At 38.9% G+C, this 26,197-nt stretch overlaps 3 protein-coding genes across 3 annotated transcripts; all 3 read left to right on the plus strand.

The window, feature by feature from the left end:
* The first annotated feature begins 917 nt into the window (after positions 1–917).
* Positions 918–7,228, plus strand: si:dkeyp-68b7.5 (zinc finger protein 397). The gene is made up of 5 exons (XM_017697098.2): positions 918–1,452; positions 3,914–3,963; positions 4,038–4,107; positions 4,249–4,317; positions 5,256–7,228. The coding sequence occupies exons 1-5, from the start codon at positions 1,176–1,178 to the stop codon at positions 5,834–5,836; spliced, it is 1,047 nt and encodes a 348-aa protein (XP_017552587.1). The 5' UTR covers positions 918–1,175; the 3' UTR covers positions 5,837–7,228.
* Positions 7,229–8,753: 1,525 nt separating this feature from the next.
* Positions 8,754–14,365, plus strand: LOC108427144 (zinc finger protein 879-like). The gene is made up of 2 exons (XM_017697096.2): positions 8,754–9,523; positions 11,483–14,365. The coding sequence occupies exons 1-2, from the start codon at positions 9,187–9,189 to the stop codon at positions 12,511–12,513; spliced, it is 1,368 nt and encodes a 455-aa protein (XP_017552585.1). The 5' UTR covers positions 8,754–9,186; the 3' UTR covers positions 12,514–14,365.
* A 6,560-nt stretch (positions 14,366–20,925) lies between these two features.
* Positions 20,926–26,117, plus strand: si:dkeyp-68b7.7 (zinc finger protein with KRAB and SCAN domains 1). Its single transcript, XM_017697097.2, has 2 exons — positions 20,926–21,346; positions 22,929–26,117. Exons 1-2 carry the CDS (start codon positions 21,088–21,090, stop codon positions 23,900–23,902), a joined length of 1,233 nt encoding a protein of 410 aa, XP_017552586.1. The 5' UTR covers positions 20,926–21,087; the 3' UTR covers positions 23,903–26,117.
* The last annotated feature ends 80 nt before the right edge of the window (positions 26,118–26,197 follow it).

Raw genomic sequence — 26,197 nt, forward strand, 5'->3', positions numbered from 1 at the left:
GGATGTAAACAAAGTCATTCAGAGTGGTTGAATGTGAAACGCTCCGAGTCAGATTTGTTCACAGTGGTAGTGATAGGAACCAGACGTCCAAAATGCTTAAAGCACAGCACATTATTTCTATATTTCTACATTTTATGGTGGAGTGGTGTATGCAGGGTGCTGCAGTTGTAGAGGCAAAGTAGCGCCCTCCCATTGCATGGAAAAAGACTAGCTTGTTCGCTCGGCAGAACGAGGATGAAGGAACATAGATGACTTTGGATGGACGAGATGGAAGAGTTGAAGATCTTCTTCTTTCGGCTGCTCCCTTTAGGGGTCGCCACAGCGGATCATCTGCCTCCATCTTGCCCTATCCACCGCCTCCACCATCTCCATGTCCACCTTCACTACATCCATAAACCTTCTCTGAGGTCTACCTCTTCTCCTTCTACCCGTCAGCTCCATCATCCAACATTCTTTGCCCAATATATCCACTATTCCTCCTCAACACATGTCCAAACCATCTCAACCTGGCCTCTCTGGCTTTATCTCCAAACCTTCACTGTCCCTCTGATTTGCTCATTTCTAATTGAAGTTGAAGATAAAAGAGGAAAATAATAATAATAACAATAATAATCACGTACCGTTCTGAACACAAGTAGGTTCACTTTTGATTTTGTAAAGTAAATAAAATGGCTGTAGTTGTGCTGTAGACACGGTGAACCCTGGTTCCGTTCACCACCACTATAAAGAAATCTCGCTAAATTTCTCTACAATTAATTATTTCACATCAAACCATGACTTTGTTTGCATCGTTTTAATTATGCAAAAAAAGTTGGAAAACAATCTCTTTATCATCATGAAACTTCTGTCTTTACGGTAATCGGCGCTTGCAGACCTATTGGACAACGCGCGGAGTGACGTCACTGATCTAGGAAGTGGTCACCGCTGGTAGAAACTAATGTAAACATTTTCACTGGACGCTGTGATAAACACCAGCCTTCAGAAGACATGGTCATAATACAGTAGAGTGTATCGCGTGTTTTGGGTACAGAACACAGCCACCTTCCACCTGGCTGACTATTAGGGCATGATCTGTTTTACACTCCTCAACAGCCTACAGTTTTAGCGACTAAATCAGTGTTTTGTGTGGGGGTAGGTCTTCCAGGCGTAGTTACTAACCTACACTTGTTAGCACCATGTCCACTTCTGTCGATGTCCACGCACAGCTGGCGTCCATAATAGAGAGGTTTGCCAAATGTGCGCTGGTGGAGATGACTAAAATAGTCGATAACGACTCTGCGCTGCTACGTGCGGAGATATCGCGAAGACAAATGGAGATCGAGTCGCTCATGTGTAAACTACAGTTTGCAGAGAGCGAGCTGAGGTCAGCACGCCAGGCAGCAGCCCGCCAACATCCTCCTCCCAACCTCCGCTCCGTGGGAATTCAAGTTAGCAACACCTCTACACTGCCAGGTAGGCTCCACCACGGGAGCTCCACTGATTTATCAAAATTTCTGTAATAAATACGCGAAAAAAATTAATAAATGGTTAACATTTCAACAAAATCACCCAGAGTGGTTTGGTGTGAAGTGCTTTGTTCTAGAAAAACTTGCCGAGTCAGATTTTTTCACAGTGGTTGGTGATAGGAACCAAACGTCTGAGGAGTTTAGCATCTTTTGAAAGCTCCCTCACAGAATATTTTTACATGACATGGTTCTAAATAAACTACAGAATGTCTAAGACATTGTTTTACTGTTGGTTTGTGATATAATTTCATACATCCATCCATCCATCCATCTTCTAAGCCGCTTCTCCCTCAGGGTTGCGGGGGGGTGCTGGAGCCTATGCCAGCGGTCATCGGGCAGAAGGCAGGATACACCCTGGACAGGTCGCCAGTGATGTAATTTCAGTATAAAACAAAATGTAATCAATTTGTTTTAATCAAGTCATGGTGGAGGGATACATGAAGGGTGTTGTAGGGCAAATAGTCCCCAAAGAAAACTTATTTTCTCCAATTATTTTGTCATCAATTTACATAAAAAACTCAGAAGACATATGAAGGTATATTTGTGTTTCTAAATAAATGAATAACTGTAACCTACAGAGGTTGCACACGTAGTCCAACTCCTGCAGGATGGCACATCAATACGTGCCATTGCCAGAAGGTTTGCTGTGTCTCCCAGCACAGTCTTAAGAGTATGGAGGATTCCAGGAGACAGGCAGTTACTCTAGGAGAGCTGGATAAGGCCGTAGAAGGTCCTTAACTCCTCCGCAGGACTGGTATCTGCTCCTTTGTGCAAGGAGGAACAGGATGAGCACTGCCAGAGCCCTACAAAATGAACTCTAGCAGGGCTGACGTAGTAGTAGGCCCTGTGTTCACTGCCCAGTACTGCAGAGCTCGACTGGCATTTGCCATAGAACACTGGAATTGGCAGATCCTCGACTGGCATTCTGTGCTTTTCACAGATGAGAGCAGATTTCACCTGGGCACATGTGAAAGACATGACAGGATCTGGAGACGGCGTAGAGAATGTTACCCCCATAATATTGGAAGCGGCACCCTGGCTGCTATTAGGTATCAGGCTGAAATCCTTGGACCCATTGTCAGACCTGTTGTCAGACCCTATGCTGGTGCAGTGGGTCTTGAGTTCCTCCTTGTGCACGACAATGCCCGGCCTCATGTGGCGAGAGTTGGCAGGCACTTCTTGGAGGATGAAGGAATTGATATCATTGACTGGCCCCCTATCCAGTAGAACACCTCTGGGACATTATGTTTCAGTCCATCCGATGCCACCAGGTACACTTTAGACTGTCCAGTAGCTCAGCGATGTCCTGGTACAGATCTGGGAGGAGAACCCCCAGGACACCATCCGTCATCTCATTAGGAGCATGCCCTGACGTTGTCAGGCATGCATACAAGCACGTGGAGGCCATACAAACTACTGAGCACCATTTTGATTTGCTGCAATGGAGTTTTGGCTAAATGGACTAGCCTGCTGCATCATTTTTTCGCTTTGATTTTCTGGGTGTCTTTGAATTCAACTCTGTAGGGTGATAATTTTCATTTTCATCAAGCGATGTGGCATCCTTTTGTTCCTAACACATTACCCAGTCCATATCAGGAAAGATATTCTGCATGATTTTTTTTCTCATTGAGATCTTATGTGTCTTCAAAATGTCCCTTTAATTTTTTTGAGTAGTGTTTACACGCTATATTTCACCAGAAGTATTCATTCACCCATTCAAATCTTTGAATTCAGGTGTTCCGATCAAAGAATGGGTCAGGAGCTCAGTGAATTCCAGCATGGGTACTGTGATAGGATGCCAACTGTGCAACAAGTCCAGTCATGAAATTTCCTCGCTACTAAATATTCCAAAGTCAACTGTCAGTGTTTTTATAATGAAGTGGAAGCGATTGGGAATGGCAGCAACTCGGCCACGAAGTGGTAGAAGGTAAAGCTCTTCTGAGTTTTATATATTATGTTGATAATGGTAAAACTGTTTTTACCACAGATTTTCTTTGGGGACTGTTTAGCTATATAATTGAAATATTGCTCTGCCTTGCATGTATTTTAAACATGTTTATGTTTCAGGCCATATCCTTATCTGAAAACTTCCATAAAACAGTGTCTCTAGCATCAGACAGCATATTTGTAAACATTATATGTAATGGTTTTCTGTGAGCTAGCTTTTAGAGGCATTGAATGCTTCAGATGTCTCGTTCCTATCACCACCACTGTGAATAATTCCAACATCTAAGTTTCTCTAGAACAGAGCATTTCCCATCAAATCACTCTGAATGGCTTTGTTTACATTTTTGTTTACATCTTAACAGCTTACATAGGTATCAAGTTTAAAAATGCTGTGGAAATTCAAAATAATAAGACATCATGAAGACATCATCTTGAAAGATCTACTTTTCTCCCAACTATAGGACACCAAGAAACACACCCAGATACATCCCAGCAGTCTTCCAATGCAAAGGTATAATTTTATATTTTGTTATCTTTCCTCAAGATGGTTCTATATTTATCTCATATATTTTTATATTTGTACAGGAGGGTGGAGTAGAACCATTTCATGTCAAAGAGGAGAGGACTGAAGTGAAGCCATGGGACAGTGGAGAAGGTAAAGCACAGCCCACTTATCTGTAGCAAATCCCCCAAAACTTTCAACCTCTGTTTGAAAACCTACAGGCCTTCCCAACAATAACTTTGTTCTTGTCAGTCATTGCCAGACTGTTTTTTGTTTATCATTCTTGTTATTTAGATCCACAGGTAGAGGAGAGCCATGGTTGCTGGGAAGAGGAGAGGGATTCACCCAGCAAATCTGGAGATGGTGAAGATCAGAATAATGTTGATATTGGTCAGGGCCTGTATTCACAAAGCTTCTAAAAGTAGGTTTGATTTAGGATTAGATTCATGTCTTAGTTACAGTGATCTTACTGACTGGAACAGATCCTACATCAGCTTCTTATATGAGGAGCTTTGTGAATTCAGCGGCAGAACATTAAAAGCAGTTTCTTAAACCAGATTAAAGTAGTAGTTTGACACAAAGAATACAAAAATCACATGTAGTCAATCAGCCAAGACATGTTCACTGTCTGAAGCTTGGACTGAAACTACAAGGCTAATGTAGCTCAAGAGGTTTAAGTGTATGTACATTATTTAGCATTGTGTAGGCTTACATGCTTTCCTTAAAATACATTGAGTTGTTAGGTAAACACAAATAGACTTCCTTATGTGTAAGTATGTAACAATGTTATCTAGCCTGAATTTTGAATATAGTTTTGACCATTTTATACATAATAGCATGGCATTAGCCTTGCAGCTCCACTTCAAATGTAAAGATCCAAATTAAGACACTTAACATGTATTGGTTGATTGACTACAGTTGGGGTAAGGAGAAAAATTCCATAGGATAAATGGGATTTTTCACTGAACTGATGCTGAAATTAGCAGTTCATGATCTCCTCCAAGCGCATTGAGCCGTTCAATTACATTGCATTAGTTGCAGTTCAAAGGATGTAGTGATGCCTTACATGTCTCAGAGGAATCATATGCTAGCCTTTGCCCTCCCATCTTGGTAGGATTATGTGATTCGGAAGGCCTAGCTATTAGGTAGAGTTGGCAAAAACTAAATTGAGTAAAAATTCAAAATAAAAGTAAACAAAAATTGAACCTAAAAAACACCTAGCCACTAAATCACTCATATCTTCTCTCATATCTTATGTAAGTGTTGCTGTTATGTACATTGAGACATAATATCTTCTGTAGGTTGTGATGCATACCTACCTAGTGAAGCCAAACCTGGTGTTGTCTGGGATTCTCCTGAAGTGGGAGATTTTAACATGAACACGGCACAGAGACCAGAGGGATCACAAGAAGCTCCTAATACAAGTCTTGGCCAGCGGAACATGGACATATCCCCAAGCCCAAGAGAGAACATCATCATCCAATATCATCAAGTAACAGAATGTGATGCCATCACTCAACACAGACTTGGTCGGTCTGCTAATATTGCAGCTGCTCACATGGTTCCTCCAGTGACCGAGCAGAGAAGCGACGGGGCAGCAACAGGGGAAAAAAGCTCACGCTGCCCTCAATGTGGTAAAACGTTCACCACCCGCTTCTACTTGAAGATCCATCAGCGCATCCACACAGGCGAGAGACCGTACACTTGTCTTCAGTGTGGAAAGCGCTTCTATTGCAACTCGCATCTTATCTCTCACCAGCGCTCACATACTGGTGAGAAGCCCTACAGTTGTGAAGAGTGTGGCAAGTCCTACTCACATTTAAACTCCCTCAAACTGCACCAACGCAGCCACACAGAAGAGGAAGCGTATGCCTACTGGTGACTGGCAACCAAAGAAGAGTGCATTTGGTCTCTGTAAAATGTTTACAGGTTTTTTTACATAATAGTTTAGACAGGTAAGGCTAATGTTGGAAGTGCCACATACACTACTGTGCAAGAGTCAGAGACAACCTTTCACTTATTTAATTCATAGACAAAACAGCCATTAATTGCAAGTTTTGTTTTTTAAAAGATATTTTTGAGGAGATTCAATATACAAAATCAAATTGAATGAGGGTGGACAAAGGTAAATGAAAGTAAGTGGGGAAAAAAACAGACGTTTTCAAAACTGAAGTTTAAAAAAAATTGTTAAATGATACAGAGAAAATGGGACTCCAATAAACCATACTATGCCTGGTAGACCAACAAAATGTCACCATCAAATAAACAGTACTTAAAGCTTTCATCTGTGTGAGAGAGGAGAAAATCAAGCTCCACTCTTGCTGCAAATCAAAGAAGCTTAATGTCTACTCAGAACATCACAGGACCACCCCAGAGTCCATATGTTAGAATTGTTGAGTGTGGATGGGTTTACAACCAACTTCTAAGACTGTATTTTGGAGGTATGGAAAAATATCCCTGTAGTTTTCTTAAACAAAATGAAAGCCAGTCGACTGAAAAGAACTTCTGTATAATTTTCTGTTAAATATATTTTCTGCTTTTCTCTTGACATTGAAAAATTAATAACTTATACTTACTTGCCAAGTTGATTGAAAATTAAATAAATGAAGGGTAGTCTCTGCCTTTTGCACAGTACTGTATGTAGTATACAAGCCAACATGCTTTCTATTTTTAAGTTCAAGTAAATGTGTCAGTTATTGTCCATAGTAAACGCACAACATACTCTACAGATGGGCACAGAGATTAGGTTGAAAATCTTTGGGAGTATTTTTTAAACAATGAATGAAGGTGAACCACCAGTTGGCATTATACAAATATAGACATAATTGGTGGCTGCTACTAGGGATGTAGCGATGCACAAAATTCAGAATTTGATTTGATATGATACAATGGTGTCTCGATTTGACACATTTTTTTCTTATATGAATGTTATTGCGATATATTGTACTGTTACATCCCAAGCTACAATCTTCCATTTATTGTTAACCATGTTAGTCTGTTTGATTGAGCTATTCCTTTAACTGTGTCGCACATTTTTAGAAAAGCGTCCATTGATACAAATTTGTATTTTCTGTTGGACAGAGTGCCTGATAATTATTCAACTTGCCAATTAACTGGTCCTTAAGTTTGAAAATTGAAAAGTGTTACTGTGTGTTATGAGTTTAACTTTGTTAATTATGAGTTATTGTAACTTCATAAGTATGTATATTGATGTAGTTTTTCTGGCAAAATTTGATTAATTTGATATTTAAATACAAATTGTTATGCAAAGGTTGATTTGGTGTCATGGATTTGTTCTAAAGATATTGAGGGATTCGTAATGCATAGTTACTGACACATTTCATCCAACTAGACAAAATACTTAAATACAGAAATAGTTTTGATAGTTTAATCACAAAAGCCTGCCACAAATATACATTTCAATTAATTTAAAAGAAAACAGAAACAGATTCTGGCTTGATTTTCTGCAGGTTTTACTTGATAATAGCTAAAACTTTTTGGCAGTAAATTGGATGTATTATCCCAGCCAGAATAGGTTCAAGTCTAAGTTCAGGCTTTATTGCCACTTCAGCTACACTATAGTACCAAAAGTATTCGCTCGTCTGCCTTCACACGCAAATAAACTTGAGTGATTTCCCATTCTTAATCCATAGGGTTTAATATGATGTTGGCCCACCCTTTGCAGCTATAACAGCTTCAACTCTTTTGGGAAGGCTTTCCACAAGGGTTAGAATTGTGTTTATGGCAATTTTTGACCATTCTTATGAGGTCAGACACTGATGTTGGATGAGAAAGTCGACGTTCTAATTCATCCCAAAGGTGTTCTATCAGGTTGAGGTCGGGACTCTGTGTAGGCCAGTCATGTTCTTCCACCCCAAACTCACTCATCCATGTCTTTATGGACCTTGGTTTGTGCACTGGTATGCAGTCATGTTGGAACAGGAAGGGGTCGTCCCCAAACTGTTCCCACAAAGTTGGGAGCATGAAATTGTCCAAAATCTCTTGGTCTGCTGAAGCATTAAGAATTCCTTTCACTGGAACTAAGGGGCCGAGCCCAACTCCTGAAAAACAACCTCACAGCATAATCCCCCCTCCACCAAACTTCAGACAAGTATCGTTCTCCTGGCAACTACCAAACCCAGACTTGTCCATCTGATGTAAGACGGAGAAGTGTGATTCGTCACTCCAGAGAACACGTCTCCACAGTCCATGACTGAGGTGTCCTTGAGCAAGACACCTAACCCCCAATTGCTCCCCGGGTGCCGTGGATAGGGCGGCCCACTGCTCCGGGCAAGTGTGCTCACTGCCCCCTAGGGTGTGTGTGTATTCACTAGTCTGTATGTGGTGTTTCACTTCACGTATGGGTTAAATGTGGAGGTGGAATTTCCCCGGTTGTGGTATCACTTAAAAGTATCACTTAACTTATCTCTGAGGTCAAACATGAGCGCCCTGCTGAAAAAAATCAGATAAACCATTAAGAATGGATGTTGCTTTCTGGTGGTGTCCAGTATTAGCTAATGGTATTCTGTGTTTTCCCGATAGGTTGATATCACAGCCCTACTGAAAAAAAAATTATAATATCTTACTGCGATTTTTAATTAGTCGAGAATGAGCGCAGGAAACATCACGGCTTTCAGTAGGTGGCGGCAAAGCTGGACTGCGACCCATCAAAACGCCGCTTATGAAGAGAGGAAGATCAGATTTCCCATCGTTCTACGCGGATTCACAGATCTTCAAACACTGTCCCCGCTGGAACCGCTGCCGCGTATGATGTATATATCGCAAAACGTGCACAGCGCCCTGCAAGAATAAGTTGAACGTACCGACCGAACCGGGGATGTTACCATAAATTCTGGTCGAAACAGCCGTTCTGCAGACACGATATGGTTTTGCTGTCACTCGAAGAAGCTTACAGGAAATGTAAGAACTGATACCAGCTTTGTGTAGCTGCCCGACCTCCAAACGTTTCATGAATCTGTTTGCCACTGTTAACCTAGCTGTGGCTAACCGTTAAGTCGCGAGCTTGCCAACGGTATTATCGCTTTAAAGCAAAGTGTTGCGCGCGAAAATCTGCTGCAAGTATTTCGCGACCGAACAAATCCCCAGTTCACGTTAGAAGAGAGTGTTCAGTCAAAGTGTGACATGTTTACATGTCTGCGACGTTAGCTAAATTGCTAACGTAGGCAATCTACCTGTGTTTTTTGCAAAGACCGGTTGAAATAACGCCAAAGTATGGTAACGCTGCAACATCATGTGTCGAGTATTCTGGACAAATCAGCCAGAGCCGCTGCCGAGGAGATCATCAAACTTTTCGACAGCAGCTTCGAAGCTTTCAGTGAAGAGCTTCATAAAAGACAGGAGGAAATCGACACCCTTAGAAGGAAGCTCGAAGAGGCCGAGACCGAACTGAACCATGAAGACACATCCAGACCAGCTTACTTATGCGCACAGTGTGGGGTCAGCTTTAACGCTGTGATCCCACTTGAGGAAAATCACAAAGCTCCTGACTCTGACAGCAACCTGCTGCAGGATTTAGAAGCAGATCTGAACGACCAAACGATGGATCATGGTGAGGAACCATTTGTGATTAAATGAAGTATTTTCCCATGGCACCTGATTCAGAGCCATCAGTGGGATTTTTCATGATAACTCCCAAAGAATACAGTCTGAGCAACAGGAGGTCAATACAGTAAAATGGGAAAAATAGATGGAAACCATAGACTTTCAAAAGCCTGAGGGTCTCTCATTAGCTGCCCTTAGTGGGAACCACTGTCAGTAGTAGATTAATATGTACTCTGTATATTTTATATTGTCTAAGACTTGTAACTTTGCAATGTTTTGTAGCTATATGGATCATTTTAGCAAATTGGTTGCAAGTCATAGTTGAAAACACATTTCAGACTTGGACATTCAAAGCAATGATGTAAGTTTGTCTACATTTCTGAATGCCTATATATTAGTTATTATTTAATAATTATTTCATGAAAATAAAGCATTGAACATTCCATTTGGTCACTATTAATACAGTAATGATGGCTCTGAAACTTTACCAGATGTTTCAGTAGTGAGAATAATAGCTCATTTTGAGCATGACTTGAAACACTAGCCACTGCATGACTGCAAACACAGTGCACACATAAAATCATAATATTACAGTTACACACAGATTTTCAGACTTTGCTTTACATTTAATAACAACAGTTCAGAATTGCTCACTGTGTGGCCATGCAGGACAGGGATGCAGTCTCACTTGCTGCTGTGAAATGCAGGGGCTAAAAAAAGGCCCCGCCCCAGGACTAAAACTCTAGTCATTTCTCGAAGCTAAGGTTCCAGTCAAGGTAAGAGAGACCTTTCTAGCACTGGTATACGAAGCCTTGTCTTCAGCGTTCACTCACATACATTTGAGATGGTCTGAACAGGCTGTACTGACGCATCACAGTTTACTGACCTAAGCAACACTTTTACATTTCAGTACAAATTCTGGTGCCACAGATATTTCGCTACTCATGCTTTTTAAGTCATTTTTCATATCCTTTTGAGCTATACATGAAGGCTTTTGGGAGACTGAAGGTCTTGCAACATATAAAAACCGAAGGACCAACTGCAACCTTCGATTGTCAAAAATGAAGGATGCATTTCTCAGGTGCGTTCAAAGGATCGTACAAAATGAAACAGCCTTCAGTGACATAATGGCTGAGAAATGCAGCCTTTCCAGATGCATCTCTTAGCTTTGAGACACGGCTATTTACTTCAGTAGTGACATGAAAACGGGAGACAGCGTTGAATAGTTTTTGAATGTTTTTTTATTCAGAATTGAACCTCATTGAATCAAAAACTTTAAAAGAAACCAAAAGATATTTTTAATGCAAAAAAGTATAATTTTCAGGAATTTAAGGGTTAAATTCTGGGACAGTTACCTCCTAAAAGAAATTACCCAATACATGATGATTTTGTATACTTAGCTTATTACTGTCTCTGTTAATTCATTGAGTTTTTGTGGATCATAACACTGTGGGACCACACTGAACTAATTCAGCAGTTTAAAACCGTATATATTTACAGCTCTGTATGATTAAGACATTTTGCCACATGAAATATCAAAAGCTAAATCAAATCTCAGACTCAGAATGAGAAAAGTGTACACATTGGTCACTTTATTAGATTATCTACATTCATTGCCAGTTTTTTCATTGCTTATGCAAGTTTTTTCATTGCCTGTCAGTTTCACTGCAGTCCTAAGAATGATCCATCATATGAATAATGCCTTCTCAGAGTTGGTTCTGTGGGGATCCTGATTATTAAAGAAGGCCTAACAAATTACAGAGAAACAAATGGACTATAGTCTAAATCGTTGAATCACAAAAAAAACGGACAATGAATGTAAAAACAAACAAATACCTATACCTAATAATGTACCTAATATAGTGACCATGTGCATATGTGATTCATCACATGTATCATCTGTAATTAAATGAGTATATATCATGCAGTATAGTAGTTAAAATATGTAATATTTTCTCTTTTGCAGCACCTGTTGAGGAGATTGAAGTTGAGAATTGTATTGAGTTTGAACTGCCTCCTGAGGAGGATGACACTTATTCACAGCTAATCCAGAAGGATGAGAGCACATGCCACACAGAGACAACACACCAGGAAGCACCTGCACACAAGGAGGAGAGAGCCCCACATGAGACAACTCAGAAAAGAGGCAGAGGACGACCTAGAAAACAGCTAGCTGATCCTGGTGGCAAGGTTTCAAAAAGGGGGAGAGGAAGACCCAGGAAAGCAAAGGTCTCAGTTAGCTTAAAAAGTTCCAAAATATTCTCAGCTCAAGAACAACTGAAAAAAGCACAAATAAAAAAGGAAAATGCAAATAAGCTGCAGGCCACACAGCTCAGTCACAATCAGACCTCATTAAATCATAAATTGTCTACAGCTGAATCGCAGAGCACATCAAAAATGGGATTACAGACAAATAGGAGAGGAAGGCCTAGAAAAATTCTAGACCCATTACTTGTACCTTTTGGGGAAGCCAAGTCCATTTTAGATGGCCAAGAAAATCATGTACATGGACCAGATCCATTGAAAAACAAACTTCAAGATGAGTTTTTATCCAAGACAGAAGAACATCTACCACTGAAAAACAGTCAGAAGGACCAGGCTGATAAAAGACTACAACAAAAACCAAGAAGCTGGATAGTTTGCCCCAAGTGTCCAAGGCAGTTTCCTAGCAAGACAAAACTGCAGGCCCATGCGAAATTTCATCTCAAGAAAAGTGAAATAAAGTGCAAGATTTGCGGAATGACATTTATAGGGCAAAGTCAGATGAATAATCATGAGAGAGTGCACACTGGTGAGAAGCCGTATAGCTGTAGCTTTTGCCCTAGACGTTTCCCCAACTTGTCTCAATATAAAAAACACATGCTGAATCACGCCGCCCCAGATTATGCCTGTGAGGTGTGTGGACTGAGATCCTCACAGGTGTGTAGGGATACATTCCGGAAAGCACACTTGCGCAGTAAGGCTCCCTGTTCAAACTGCGCATCGATTTATACTTGAGTCTTTCATTTGTTTTTATGGTCCTGCTGTTTGACACTTGGATACCGTTCAGGAGGGCTGGGGTGGCAGTTAAATTGTCACTGCTGCCCTGACTTTTGGTATACAAAGTCTTTGTAGTTCAACTTCATTTATGTGGACAGATACTCAGTTGCTTTTTTGGAGGTATAGTTTTCAGTGATGTCTTTTGTTTTAATTATCAGTGGAAAATGTTTTTTGCATCATTCAAAGAATTTGTATAGCTTGCTCCTGAAACGTTATTAGCGTTTAGTTGCACTTCAGACCTTTATTTGAAGGGACTTAAAGGTAACTGTGTGGGTATTCAGTTGCACTTACCAAATTATTATTGCTTTGGGTAAAAGGGCCCATATTGTGGAAAACAACCACATTTTGATATAAAAGAATTTGATGTAACATGTAAGCATTAACGTTTTAAGAAGTGCCATTTTCCGTCATTACAGTCCATATATGGGAACTAAAACCCTGTTCAGGCTAGATAACTTATCTGGGGAGATACTGTAATATGAAAATTTAATAAAAAAATATAATTATTATCATTTTAATCCAGAACAGATTTACCATGTCTGTAGTCTGCTACATAATAATTACAGAGCAAATTATCTTCTATAATTGGTTACACTCCGAGCTCTTTCAGCAATAGCAGTCCTGTTTGAATCCATGATAATGTAATGACAATTTGTGGTAAGAGACATCGGTATCTGTGCTATTTTGCAGACTGTGAGTCATTTTCACAGTTCAATGTTCACAGTTCAATTCACAGTTCACAAATGTTCTAATCAGAAAGCAAGGAAAATGATATATTTGAAGGCAGAGTGATTTCTGTTATGTTGGGCAGCATTTGTTAAGTGAAATGATATCACTGGATCCATTTAATTCTAGTCTTAATGCTGAAGTGAACATCCAGCAAATGTTTTGAACTGGGCTATTTAAAACAGTTCGGGGAAATTACACAGATACTTTATCCCATACGAACCAACCAGTTGAGTCTTAAACAGGTAACATTACCAGACCCCTTCTGGTAAAACGCATCTAGCCTGAATTTGGTTTAAGCTGCATTTTTTTTTTAATTATTAATTTTGCAACATGGCAAAAACAAATTCATTTGTGTATCTGCCTTTTCAGCCAAATTTAGCCCTGCCCACTCGCATTGAAGTTATAAAAAGTGTTTGTCCAAACTGATTTAGGAGGAGGTGGTCCATTTGGTTGAAAAATGAATGGGATAGCTTGGAACGCACATGGTGGCTATACTGTGGAACGTCCTGTCTTTAAAAAGTGCCATTAATTTGGGAAAAAGTCTGCATGTGTAGCAGCCAAAACCACCTAGAAAAGCACATCTTATTTGAGATTATTTGAACTCTACAAACTATGTGTGGTGTTTTTTTTTGTCAGATTTCACCAGTAATTTAAAATGTTCTTGAAATGTTAGTGTGGCTGTTTATTTCAGATACATGAGTGAACAATTTCCTATGAGGACTTGGCTAATTTCTGAATGAGGCACAATCAGAGAAGAGGTCATTTACATGTATCACAAAGGCACAGTAGCAAAAATAGCCGATTGAAGAGTTTAAATTGATAAAGGGAGGTTGGCACTGAGTAACCATATATGACTTATGAATGTCAAACGTATAGAAATTTAAGTCGACCTCGGAAAAGAAAAATATTGGATGTTGCCCTTGTCTTTTTTGCAGTATGTTTAGCTGGATTATTTAATCTGTTATGTTGATATTGATGTGAGTTGATATACAGTCAGTTTTTCACACAACTGTTCTGAACAGTATTCCATGAGTGCAATAAAAAAGGCACCCTGGTCATTATTGGGCCAGCTTGAAATGAATGTGTGGCAGCAGTCATTGATTCTCTTAGATTACTGAAATAATTACTGAAAGATTACTGAACCGGTGTTTATTTGAAAACAAAGAAAGAAAAACAGGTAGGATGTAAGAAGGGTTTCATTCCAAAAATGTTATTTTCATGATTTTCTTATAATATGCAAGAAATAAGGCTATATTATGAACAATGCCACCTTTATTATAGAAGTAACAGTGCTTTTCTCTTACTTCAAACTTAACCCTAAACCTAACTTATAATCACTCAAGTTTCATTAGATTGTTGATGATTTGAGTCGATAAACTATATCAGAGGGTTCATCTTCTGTTTGTATGTTATTTGGTTATTCTGGAGAAGAATGATGAAATTGTCCCTGTCCATCCTACCATTTTTGTCGAGATGTATCTTTAAGAGAAATCCAGTTTAAGGTATCAAAACTAAAACTGAAGAAGGTGTCACAAATATCAGTGTACAGTGTCTGCTGCAGGTTCAGGAGCTTAGTTTGATCAATTCTTTGTGTGGGTGCTGGAGCCTATCCCAGCAGTCTTCGGGCGAAAGGCAGGATACACCCTGGACAGGTCGCCAGTCCATCGCAGGGCCGACAGACAGACAGACATAGACAGTCACTCACACATTCACACCTAGGGGCAATTTAGTCCAATTGTCCTGACTGCATGTCTTTGGACTGTGGGAAGAAACCGGAGAACCCAGAGGAAACCCACGCAGACACAGGGAGAACATGCAAACTCCACACAGAGAGGACCCCAGTCATGTAAATATCATTACATAAATAATATTTTTGTTGAATTTTACTCATTTGTAAAGTCTGATTTTACTTCACTGTTTACTTGTGTCTGATTCAGACTCGCATCCTTCCACAATGGGGTGGATCTTTACCAACCCTCCTCGAGATCTGCTTTCCTGCAGTTTAGTTCTGCCTCTAACATGCTGCCCCTTACACAACACTAATGCATCTGAACCAGCCAATCAAGCACTACAGGAGAAGCAGGTGTGGCAGATTGTAGTCAAGATCTCCACAACCAGCCTTTGTGACCAGTGCTTCGGACAGGTGTTCCACTCAGGAACATGAATGCTTTTATTGGGAGCTGCTATTTCAATGACACTGACAGATATTTCTGCGAATTGATATTAAAATAAGGATTTATTGATGCAGATTATCAGTCAATATATTTTCTAACTGAACAGCTGTGCATGTTTATTGTTAATGAATACATTTGGCTGACACTCTTATCCAGAGTGACTTACAATTGCTTACAAATCATTTTACACATGTAGGCGAAGTTAACATTAGGAGTCTTGCCCAAGGACTCTTATTGGTACAGTTTAGGGCACTTGTCCAGGTGGGGGATTGAACCCCAGTCTACAGCATAGAAGGGACAGCAAAACATGTAGCTGCAGTGTTAGCACCACATATCCAAAAATGTTTACCATAAACTGATTTCTGTTTGATGGATTAGAAGTTGTCTATAAAATATAAGAATAAAATAAATAACCCTAGTTGATCTTTGATTTCAGCATATGGGTAAGCAATTTTTAGGCAATACATGGATGTCCTCTATGAGCTTTTTAGAAAAATATTAAATTTCTCACATTTTAGTACTTTTAATTGACAGCAAAAGACACAGTTACACTGACTTTTTTACCAGAACAACGCCTTACCTTATTATGTATTTTACAGCATCTTTTATGGGGACAAACTAAATATGATATTTTTTCCTCAAATTTCCATACACAATTTCTATTATGTATTGGCTTAACAATTTGGGGAAATTTTTTTTTTAATGTTTTTATATATATATATGATAAATGTGCAATTATGTTTTGTTATATTTATGCCAATATGTTAAGTTCAATAAATAAACGTTAAATATGCATTAAAATGTCGATATCACAGAGTCTGTGCAGATACAGTTAGTATCCAGCAGGTGGCGGTAGTGTATGCTGTGTCATTTGCCTCATTAACAAACAGTGCTTCGTGCTGGAGGCAGCGCTGTGACTCTTTGTGGCCGACAGAGACAGTAAAACTAGTAAAACACACATTCCACAGAAATACTGATCAACAACAGACCGACATACTGGACCAAGACGAAAACCATGGATTCCCGAGGACGCGGCGGTGTTACAGCTGGAGCTGAAGCGCAGAGAGGAGGAGATGCAGAGCCGGTTCGCCTCCAGACCACTGAGGAGGAGCTGCACAGCATTAAAGCCGCATTGAAGCCTGATAAATTCCCAGTCGCTGTTCAGGTCCAAACCTCAAAACCTAGGACTTTTAGGATTAAGGATTTTTCGTATAAAGCATTTGTATTATAATATAATATATTATATTATATTATTATTATTCTATATTATTCTATTATTATTATTAAAAAAAAAGTCATTAAAAAACAACATAAAAGTATCAATAAGAGTAATATTTCCCTCAAACACGTGAAGCCATGTCTTTATAATACATTTCCATATTGTAATAATAACAATAGATAATAATAATAATTATTATTATTAATACTACATTGATCATCTTTTTATTTTATTCTAATAACAATAATAGTAATATCACTAATAATATATTGATGTATAATTACTGTTATGAGTATTATTTGTATTGTACTTTTTACTTTTGTGTGTTTTCCGTGTTTTCTTCTTATAATTCTTTGAATAATAACAATAGTGATAATAATCCTTCCCTGGTATTTTTATTTTTTAATTTTTTTTGCATTTCAATATTATTATTATTATTATTTTGGCTTATTTTCTTGTTTACTGTAATTGCTCTGAATTGTTCCATCAATTACAGAAGTCATTCTTTGAGCTTAGGCAATAGAGATATTTGTAATGATGAATTGTTAAACAGTGCATTCAGCTGCTTTTTCATGTTATTGTTGTAGATGTGTTTGGACATGGTCAGTTTGTCTCCTGAAAATAATTTTTTTTGCAGAGCGGCCTGTACAACCTCTACCTTACAGAGAATATCGCATCCTGGATTTAGATGAAAATCTGGAATTTGACGTGAAGATCGAACAGGTGGAAGAGCCTAAACAGGATGGATGCAGCCAGACGGAATTCACCAGGAGGACTGCAGAGCAAAACCTTGTTATTTCTGCAAACCAGACAGATTCAGGTAGCTCTCAGCTTTGGGTGTCACCGGTACACAAGGCACAAAATAGGAGCCACCAAGACTTTAGAGAATCTGACTATTCTAGTGGATTTGAGCAGTGTAGGAAAGACTTTCTCACTCAAGCAGAGCAGTGCGCTGCTGCACACGTTCCGCTGCAGGATTTGTGGGAAAATGTTCTCCAGACATGACAACTGCCAGAAACATGAGCACCTGTACAGCTGATGAAGGACCAAATGATATACAGTGTCTGAATATATGTATGTGTATATACATTTTGATTGGCAATAGGTGGGACTTCTTTTGAGAGGTCTTCGGGAAGGAATAGACACATCATTGTCTGTGAAAACAAGCAGTAGCCTAACCACGGTGTTAATTAATCGAGGCTAGCAGTACAAGTCCAGGGGTTTTTACTGAAGGATTCGCTACAAAACTCCAACATACAAAGTCAAATCATTGTAATGCTTTTAAAGCATCCATTTCCAGAGCTGGAAGAATTCTGGATGGATTCTGGAAATGTACAGATATAGTGGAGGAAATAATTATTTGATCCCTCGCTGATTATGTAATTTTCCCCCTGACAAAGAAATGAACAGTCTGTAATTTTAATGGTAGGTTTGTTTTAACAGTGAGAGATAGAATGTCAAAAAGAAAATCTAGAAAATCACATTATAGAAAATATATAAATTGATTTGCATTTCATTGAGGGAAATAAGTATTTGATCCCCTACCAACCATTAAGAGTTCTGGCTCCCACAGACCAGTTAGATATTCCTAATTTCAATTCGTCACCCGCATTAAAGACGCCCGTCTCAACTTGTCACCTGTATAAAAGACACCTGTCCACAGGATCAATCAATCAGACTACAACCTCGCCACCATGGTCAAGACCAAAGAGCTGTCTAAGGATGTCAGGGACAAGATTGTAGACCTGCACAAGGCTGGAATGGGCTACAAAACCATAAGCAAGAAGCTGGGTGAGAAGGAGACAACTGTTGGTGCAATTGTTCGAAAATGGAAGAAACACAAAATGACCATCAATCGACCTTGGCCTGGGGCTCCACGCAAGATCTCACCTCGTGGGGTATCAATGATCATGAGAAAGGTGAGAAATCAGCCTACACAGGAGGAGCTTGTTAATGATCTCAAGACAGCTGGGACCACAGTCACCAAGAAAACCATTGGTAACACACTACGCCGTAATGGATTAAAATCCTGCTGTGCCCGCAAGGTCCCCCTGCTCAAAAAGGCACATGTGCAGGTCTGTGTGAAGTCTGCCAATGAACACCTGAATGATTTAGAGAGTGCTTGGGAGAAGGTCCTGTGGTCAGATGAGACCAAGATCGAGCTCTTTGGCATCAACTCAACTCGCCGTCTGTGCTTGCCAACAAGGGTTTTGCCAGCAAGCACTAAATCTTGTTTTGCTAGGGGATCAAATACTTATTTCACGCAATGAAATGCAAATCAGTTTACATACTTTCTACAAAGTGATTTTCTGGATTTTCTTTTCGAAATTCTATCTCTCACTGTTAAAATAATCCTACCACTAAAATTATAGACTATTAATTTTTTTATCAGTGGGCAAACTTACGAAATCAGCGAGGCATCAAATAATGATTTCCTCCATTGTATGTGGTTGTTAAAGTAATATATTCAGAGGAAAAGGCCAGAAAGAAAATTTCAAATATTCTCTGTTTTGCTGCACTCCCAAATGCAGATCACATTGAATGTTTTTCTGACCCTGGTCCAGCACTTGATACAGTTTAGGGGAAATGTGTGATGATTTTGGCAGGCGTAGTGCACAATGCTTCTTAGCGGCATTGGCTTCTTAGCTGCATTGGCTTCAAACATGTCTTGGAAAATTGTGTAAATGTGAATTAGGATCCAGTTATTCTCAAACCTAAATCTAATGCTCATTATTGGCAAGCTTTTTAATTTTGGTGGTCAAAATGAAATATGCTTGTCACTCATGCCTTATTTTAGAGCAATATGGTTATTTGTTTTGCAAAGATTTGGTCTGAACTGTCTTTTCTGAGTAATTTCTGCGGCTTGTCATGTATGTTTGTCTGATTGAGTAGTGTCTTTCACAAGTGATTCCAGCTGAATGAGTTTTAGAAAGTGTTAGTGAATGACAATTGTTTTTAAAGGCTACTGTGGTGTATATCATGTCCATACTGTATTTCAGCATTATTTTGTAATTGTCATTGATGAAGAAATGTCTTTGCTAAACTCTGGCATGGCCAAAAGTCAAAGCATACATGTATGTAATAGTTAGGTTAAGTATTTGCTTAAACAGTATTTTGTATATTTGTATTTAAACAGTATTATGTGGCTGGAATGAAGTGAAAGACAAATAGAAAGATGGCATTGGAGCCAGTCGCTTTAGCACCCCCATTTGTCATGAAACACCACCATAAAAACGTCATAATCCGTATCTGAAATGTTTTCATAGATTATTCCAAATACCAACTTCATGAGAATCACAAGGCTCCATGAGAATTTAAAGTGAGAAATATAGTGTATATGTCTTTAATGCACAGTAACAAAAAGTCAGCCTGTATAACTCAAATGGAAAAAAGAGGTTGGAACATGGTCATGTAAAAAAAATCCTAAAATGACTACTTTGTGCACAAAACTACATAAATGTCATGAGTTGAAATGTAGGATGTGGGTGCTCCTGACATTAGAGTACAGTGATTTACCCATATACTCAACTTTAATTCTAGCTGGAAAAAAGGAAACAGCCAAACTCCAGACAAAAAACTTTATAAAAAGATTTGCAGTCTTTCTCTATGTAGTACTTAGATGACTGCTAACACATTTAATCAAGAAATATAAGTTACACATATTCATATTTTTGTAAAAAAGCTGTGACCTGACAATTAATAAAAGATAAAAGTCATATGAATGTATTATTAAATTTTCATATGTACAAATATATATATATATATATATATATATATATATATATATATATATAATTTTGCTGCAAAGCTGTAATATAAAATAGTATTAATAAAATAGTCATGTAATATACAAATCACATATATAAAAATATATAATAAAGGCTGCCATTATTAACATATTATTATATATCAATGCAATATATAGAAATATATTTTAAAAACATTTTCACATAAAAAAAACAAAAGCAGGCGTTATTAATTTATTATTATATGTTCTTATACGGAAATACGTATAATATAATATAGGGGACTTTTAAAAGACAGGACAAAATATTGTCCTATTAGAGGACAAAATAAGAAATCCTGTATGAGATTCACTACTCTCATAGATAGTGTGTAACTCTGTAGTTTCACACAGTTTAGTTTAACGTTTTTCTTTATCGTCAATCCTCAATGTTTTTAAACAAATCCTCAAAATAGACCGTGCAAAGCTTGTATTTTGGCGGGGTTTTTCCCATGATCCAAATGTGTCGGATATCACGTGAGCTGTCGTGGCTCCTGTGTCGTTTCTCTACAGTTATAAACAAGCTGTGATGTTAATGTCACACATGAGGCTCAGAGGAATCGTGGATGGGGATTTTACAGCAGCAGCTCGATAGTGTTTACGAACCGTGTCTTTAAATAGTCGAGATGGCCTCCGCAGTCGTGTTACAGACGCAGATATCTGCGATAATGGACGTGTTGACGAAAGCAGCGGTGGCAGAAATCAGTCAGCTCATTCAGGACGACAGTGTTGTTTTACATCTGGAGATAAAGCGGAGAGAGGAGGAGATAGAAGGGCTGAAGAAACGTCTACAGGTCACCGAGAAAGAGCTGAAGAAAGCGCAGGCTGCTCCTGACCGATGCTCAATCGGAGTTCAGGTCGAAATGGCTGAAATGACGGAGACAGGTCAGTGTTTAAAAAATCATTGGCTGTGTCTCAGTCTGTTACTAACGTTACTGCACCGCATAGGAAGCTATTTTCAAAACGACAGAACCACCACTGGTGATGTACTAATTTGACGTGACGTTTAGTACAGTATGTGCTGTTTGAAAAGCAGGCTAGCCCTGTTGAAAAAGACCATTGGCCTTATAGTTAGCATTGAAAACCACTAGTTTCCCGTAGGACACTTGTAGATCCCATTAGTAAATCATCAAATGGCTCTATATATATCATCAGTCTCAGTTTTTTCTCCCCTTACTGGCCATACTTGTCATAAGCAGTCCATGACTGGGTGCTAGAAGAATTCCCCAATCATGCATAAACAGTAATGTTTTTTTTTATAGGATCAGAATCTTTACTGAAGTACTGAGATACAGAAATACAATATGTGCAGGTGAGAAAACTGAGCAGCAGATATAAATGTAAACATAAAGAATGTATATTGCAAGACGTTGAAGTGCGTATGTGCACTGACTACAGTAGAAGGAAGTGGGAAAAGTGCTTATTCAGTAAGATTATCGTATGGGACAGACAGTAGCTTAGTTTATCTGTATTACAAAATGTGATGAGTCTTTATCACATCTTTTCTGAGCTCCATTTATGACGTTTGTGTGGTGCTACATACCCAGACTAGCTATGATTCACTTTTACAAGATAATTTTTCATCCTCTGGATCACTTGGAAGGCTGTTTTTGTATTCAGGTGGCACTAGTTTCACATGGGGAGGTAGACTAATGCAGTTTTACCACAGGTCATCTGTTTATGAAAGATTCACGTGTAGAAAACATGCAAAAACACGTTAATTGTTATTTTATTTGGCCTTTCAATCTATGGTGCTGTCCTAGGTAAAAGCAATGTGTCATTTGCATAATGATTGGGAATTTACAGTCAAAGTCGTCACATAAAATCCCCATCATCAAATTTCCATCATTTTGCATGCTGTATTGTTCAGTGTCATGCACTTGAGACAGGACAATGCATATCATATTTGAGCCATAGAGAACACAAGTAAGTGCTTCTTTGAGTGCCTCCAAAGTTCAACTTGCACATGATATAATCTTGAATTTTACAGACATGTTAGTTCACACAGCATGTCATTTACATGTAAGCTGGAGTTATTTGTACAGTTTGTTTTATAGTTGCTACAATGCAGCACAATCTTTCTTTATGCAGGAGCATGCAGTGTATAAAAAAAAATGACTGACCTGGTGGATTCAGACTTCATTGAGAAACACCAGTAATAAATGCCATTACTCTATGTCCCCATGGGAAATGAATCCTGTCTGAATATATGCTTAAGACTGAAATGACACTCCTTATAACTTCAGTGTGAATGGGTGGAGCTAAACTGTTGTAGGCTAAATACGCAGATACATTTTCAGTTCTGTTCTCTTGGCATGAGACATTATTTCTGACCAGTAAGTGTAGTGTTCCTAGGTCATTCATTAGTACATTAACCTATAAACATTAAAGCTTCTTTGTAGTCTTCTTTTTAGAATTACCCCACAATGATCATTTAATCATAGCCAACCTTTCTCTTTTCATCTAGGAGATTCAGTGGCCCACAGAAAGGGATCCTCACCTGGAAGTCATCTTCAAATATTTAATACGACTTTAGTGCAAGAACTCAAAGAAGAGAAACCACAATTGTCTCACAAAATGGCACCACCTTTGCAAAACATAGTGGAAGAGCCAAATGCAGCTCAGGCTTATGCAACAAAGCCAAGCAAACAACAGGACCAGGCATGTGATGAAGATGAGTTTAGCGGTCTGGAATTTGAAATGAAGATTGAGCAAGTGGAGGAGCTTGTGGATCAGGAGCTCAACCTGCCAAGAGCGGATTACAGGATGGTGCAGCCAGACGCTGCATCTGACGATAAGACGGACCAGAGAGATGCTCAGCTGTGGTCCCCTGTTGAAGATGATGCAGCAGATGATTTTGGTGTGCCTGGTGGCTGTACTGGGTTAGAGCAATACCAACAGGTTCCAACAGAACAATGTATAGAACCTGCAATGAAGGTTCCTCAGAACTCTGAGAGCATTGCCAATAAACCCATCGACTCCTTTGGTCCTACACATGTTAGAATGGAGAGAGAGGTGTGTTATGAAGGTGGAACATTATCAAATGATGCTCAGTATGGGCAGCTAGGTAACACTTTAAATCATGTGACACCACAAAGACAACAAGGTCAAAACTCCTCCCACTCACCACCAAACGTGAACACAAAGCCTAGACATTCATTCGGTACAGTTCATCGCCCACAAACACACTTACCTACCAACGCTCACCCACTAGCAAACATGCTTCCTCTGCGGGGAAGAGCGCCAGCAAGCCATGTTGGCTCAAAGCCTTTCCGTTGTGAGGAATGCGGGAAAGGCTTTACACAGAGGACCCGACTGATAACGCACAAGCGAATCCATACGGGAGAGAAACCGTACCACTGCCAACTCTGTGGTAAAATGTTCTCCAGACAGGATAACTGCCTAAGACATGTACGCCTCCACAGTGGACAGAGATGGTAAAGCCCCCAAGGCTGTGTTTCAAACAGTTTAAATTACTTTAAAGGGGAATTCTTCTAGGGTTGCACTGATACCATATCGGTGTCAGTGCCAATACTTGCACTTAAACACTGTATGAGTATTGGCAAAAAGAGAATACTGATACCATAAAACAAGAAATTGCAGACACATGCTCTACTCACTGACATGCATGCACACCTGTAGATAGAAAATCTGTAACACCAGTATTTCAAGGAACACAATAGCAGTGAGTGATATACTTATTGTGTCCACTAGTCCCACCTGTGGTGCGCCTTAGTCTGTCTGTATTTGTATTGGTAAGTCAGCTGTATCTGAAAACACCGTGGTCTCGCAGTCTGGTGCTTCTGTCAAGCTGAGAAATCAGCTAAAAACAGCTTCTGCTGATACTGTAATACTGATTACTGTAATATGCACAAACTCCAGCAGAGCGTGTTGCTCATAGATGTAGTGCCAGTGTACAGGGCACATGAATGAGACTTTGATGACTGAGAGAAATGAGAAATTCAGGTCTGAATGAGCATTCAGCTTTGTTTTTGCTGAGCCAGACGAACTGCTGCGTGCTCATGTGTATGTGCCACAGGTTTATCTATATATGTATGGTTCACTTTTATTTTTTAGTGTTTTGCGCAAAAAATGTTTTCACTTTATTTCAGTTGTTAAATAGGGTTTTACTAATTGTATGTTTGTAAATACTAATTAGATATAGAAAATGAACAGAAATAAGTTTTTATTTAAGCTAGTTAGTTTAAGTAGAGTTAATATTGACATTCTGTATCCACAGATATTTAAAGATCGGGTATCAGTTTTAGCAACAGATTCAAACAGGAAAAAGTGGTATCGGTGCACCCCTGAATTCTACCAGTTTTTCTAAATTTCCATACAGGCTGTTGTAAGGAAAGAAAACCTATACTTTTAACATAATCAGCATTATCTATAAAAACTCAGACACTGCTAGTTTCACTGGTCATTTTGAACAGTTAATAAAACTATTTGTGTTGTAGACACGGTGACCCCTGGTTTTTTATTACCACCACTGTAGAGAAATACAAGTTGATACGATTCTCTACAATTCACCATTTCACATTAAACCACTGTAGATGAATTTATTTACATCTCAGTGACTGAATTAGGCAGAGGTTTTGAATAAGTCAGTGGTATTCCCCTTTAAAAGGATCACTGTTCAGTAATTTAAGGAAATACTGCATCAATACAGACAGATGCTGTAGTATGTTTTTGTAGAACACTTTCATTCTGCAGTTTTCATCAAAGTATTTGGACATTAATCTGTAAATCCACATAATTCAGAGATGGGGACTATTTGTTCATTTGTTAAGAATTTGTGGTAATTTGTTACAAGCCTTGTGATGTAGGCATTGATTTCAAAGATATTGTAGGGAAAGTGGAGTTGTGGGGAAAGTGAGAGTGGTAAGACATTCTCTCGTGTTTATATTCTTTGTTGTTTTAAATATTTGTTGTACATGGATTTCAAACCTTTATTCACAGAGTTCAGCCACTGTTCAATGGTTTCTATTGTAGGTGAGTTCAGAGTCAAGTTGGTTTTCTGTTATTTTAGAGCAAAGAGGAAAATATGTCAAAATATGTCTGTGGTGATTAACAGCACGATACAGATGCAGCAGATAAAAAAAAGCTAAAACATTCCTATAAGCCAAATGTTAGGACTTTCCAATGGATCTGTTAGGGCAGGAAAATACTCTGTGTTGCTCCTGGAATGATGTAGTTAAATGGCACCAAACCATCTGAATATGCAAGTATGAAGAAAATAAAATTATCGGTATATATATGGCATGTTTTATTCCTTAAATTTGTCAGTGTCATTATGTACAAAGTGGTCTACTTTTTGTGTTCATGTAAGAGTGGCTCATAGTGGGGGCTGATGGCAAATGGGGCAGTGTCTAATCACTTCAGCAAGTCAACAGGTGACTTAACATTCCTCAACTGCTTTCTCTTGATTTCATCATACAACAGTGTTATTGTCACTCCATTCATTGTACTTCTGCTTGACATGTGACATGAATATAACAATATAACAAGCCACCATAATTTGACTTGTGACATGCTGACATGGTGAGATGTTAAACTGTTGTGACCTGCAGTCCACCAGCTTTATCAGTGTCATTTTTTTCAAAGAATTGAATGACATTTCCTAAAATAAAAGAGCCTTGAATAAGTCTTGAAATGTGTTATTTTCTGAATTTGACTTTATAGTAGTATACAAAAGTACAGTCAAATTACATATGTAGTTGCTTTTCTAAGGGA

Source organism: Pygocentrus nattereri, chromosome 19 (genome assembly GCF_015220715.1).
Source record: "Pygocentrus nattereri isolate fPygNat1 chromosome 19, fPygNat1.pri, whole genome shotgun sequence".
NCBI classification, from domain to species: domain Eukaryota; kingdom Metazoa; phylum Chordata; class Actinopteri; order Characiformes; family Serrasalmidae; genus Pygocentrus; species Pygocentrus nattereri.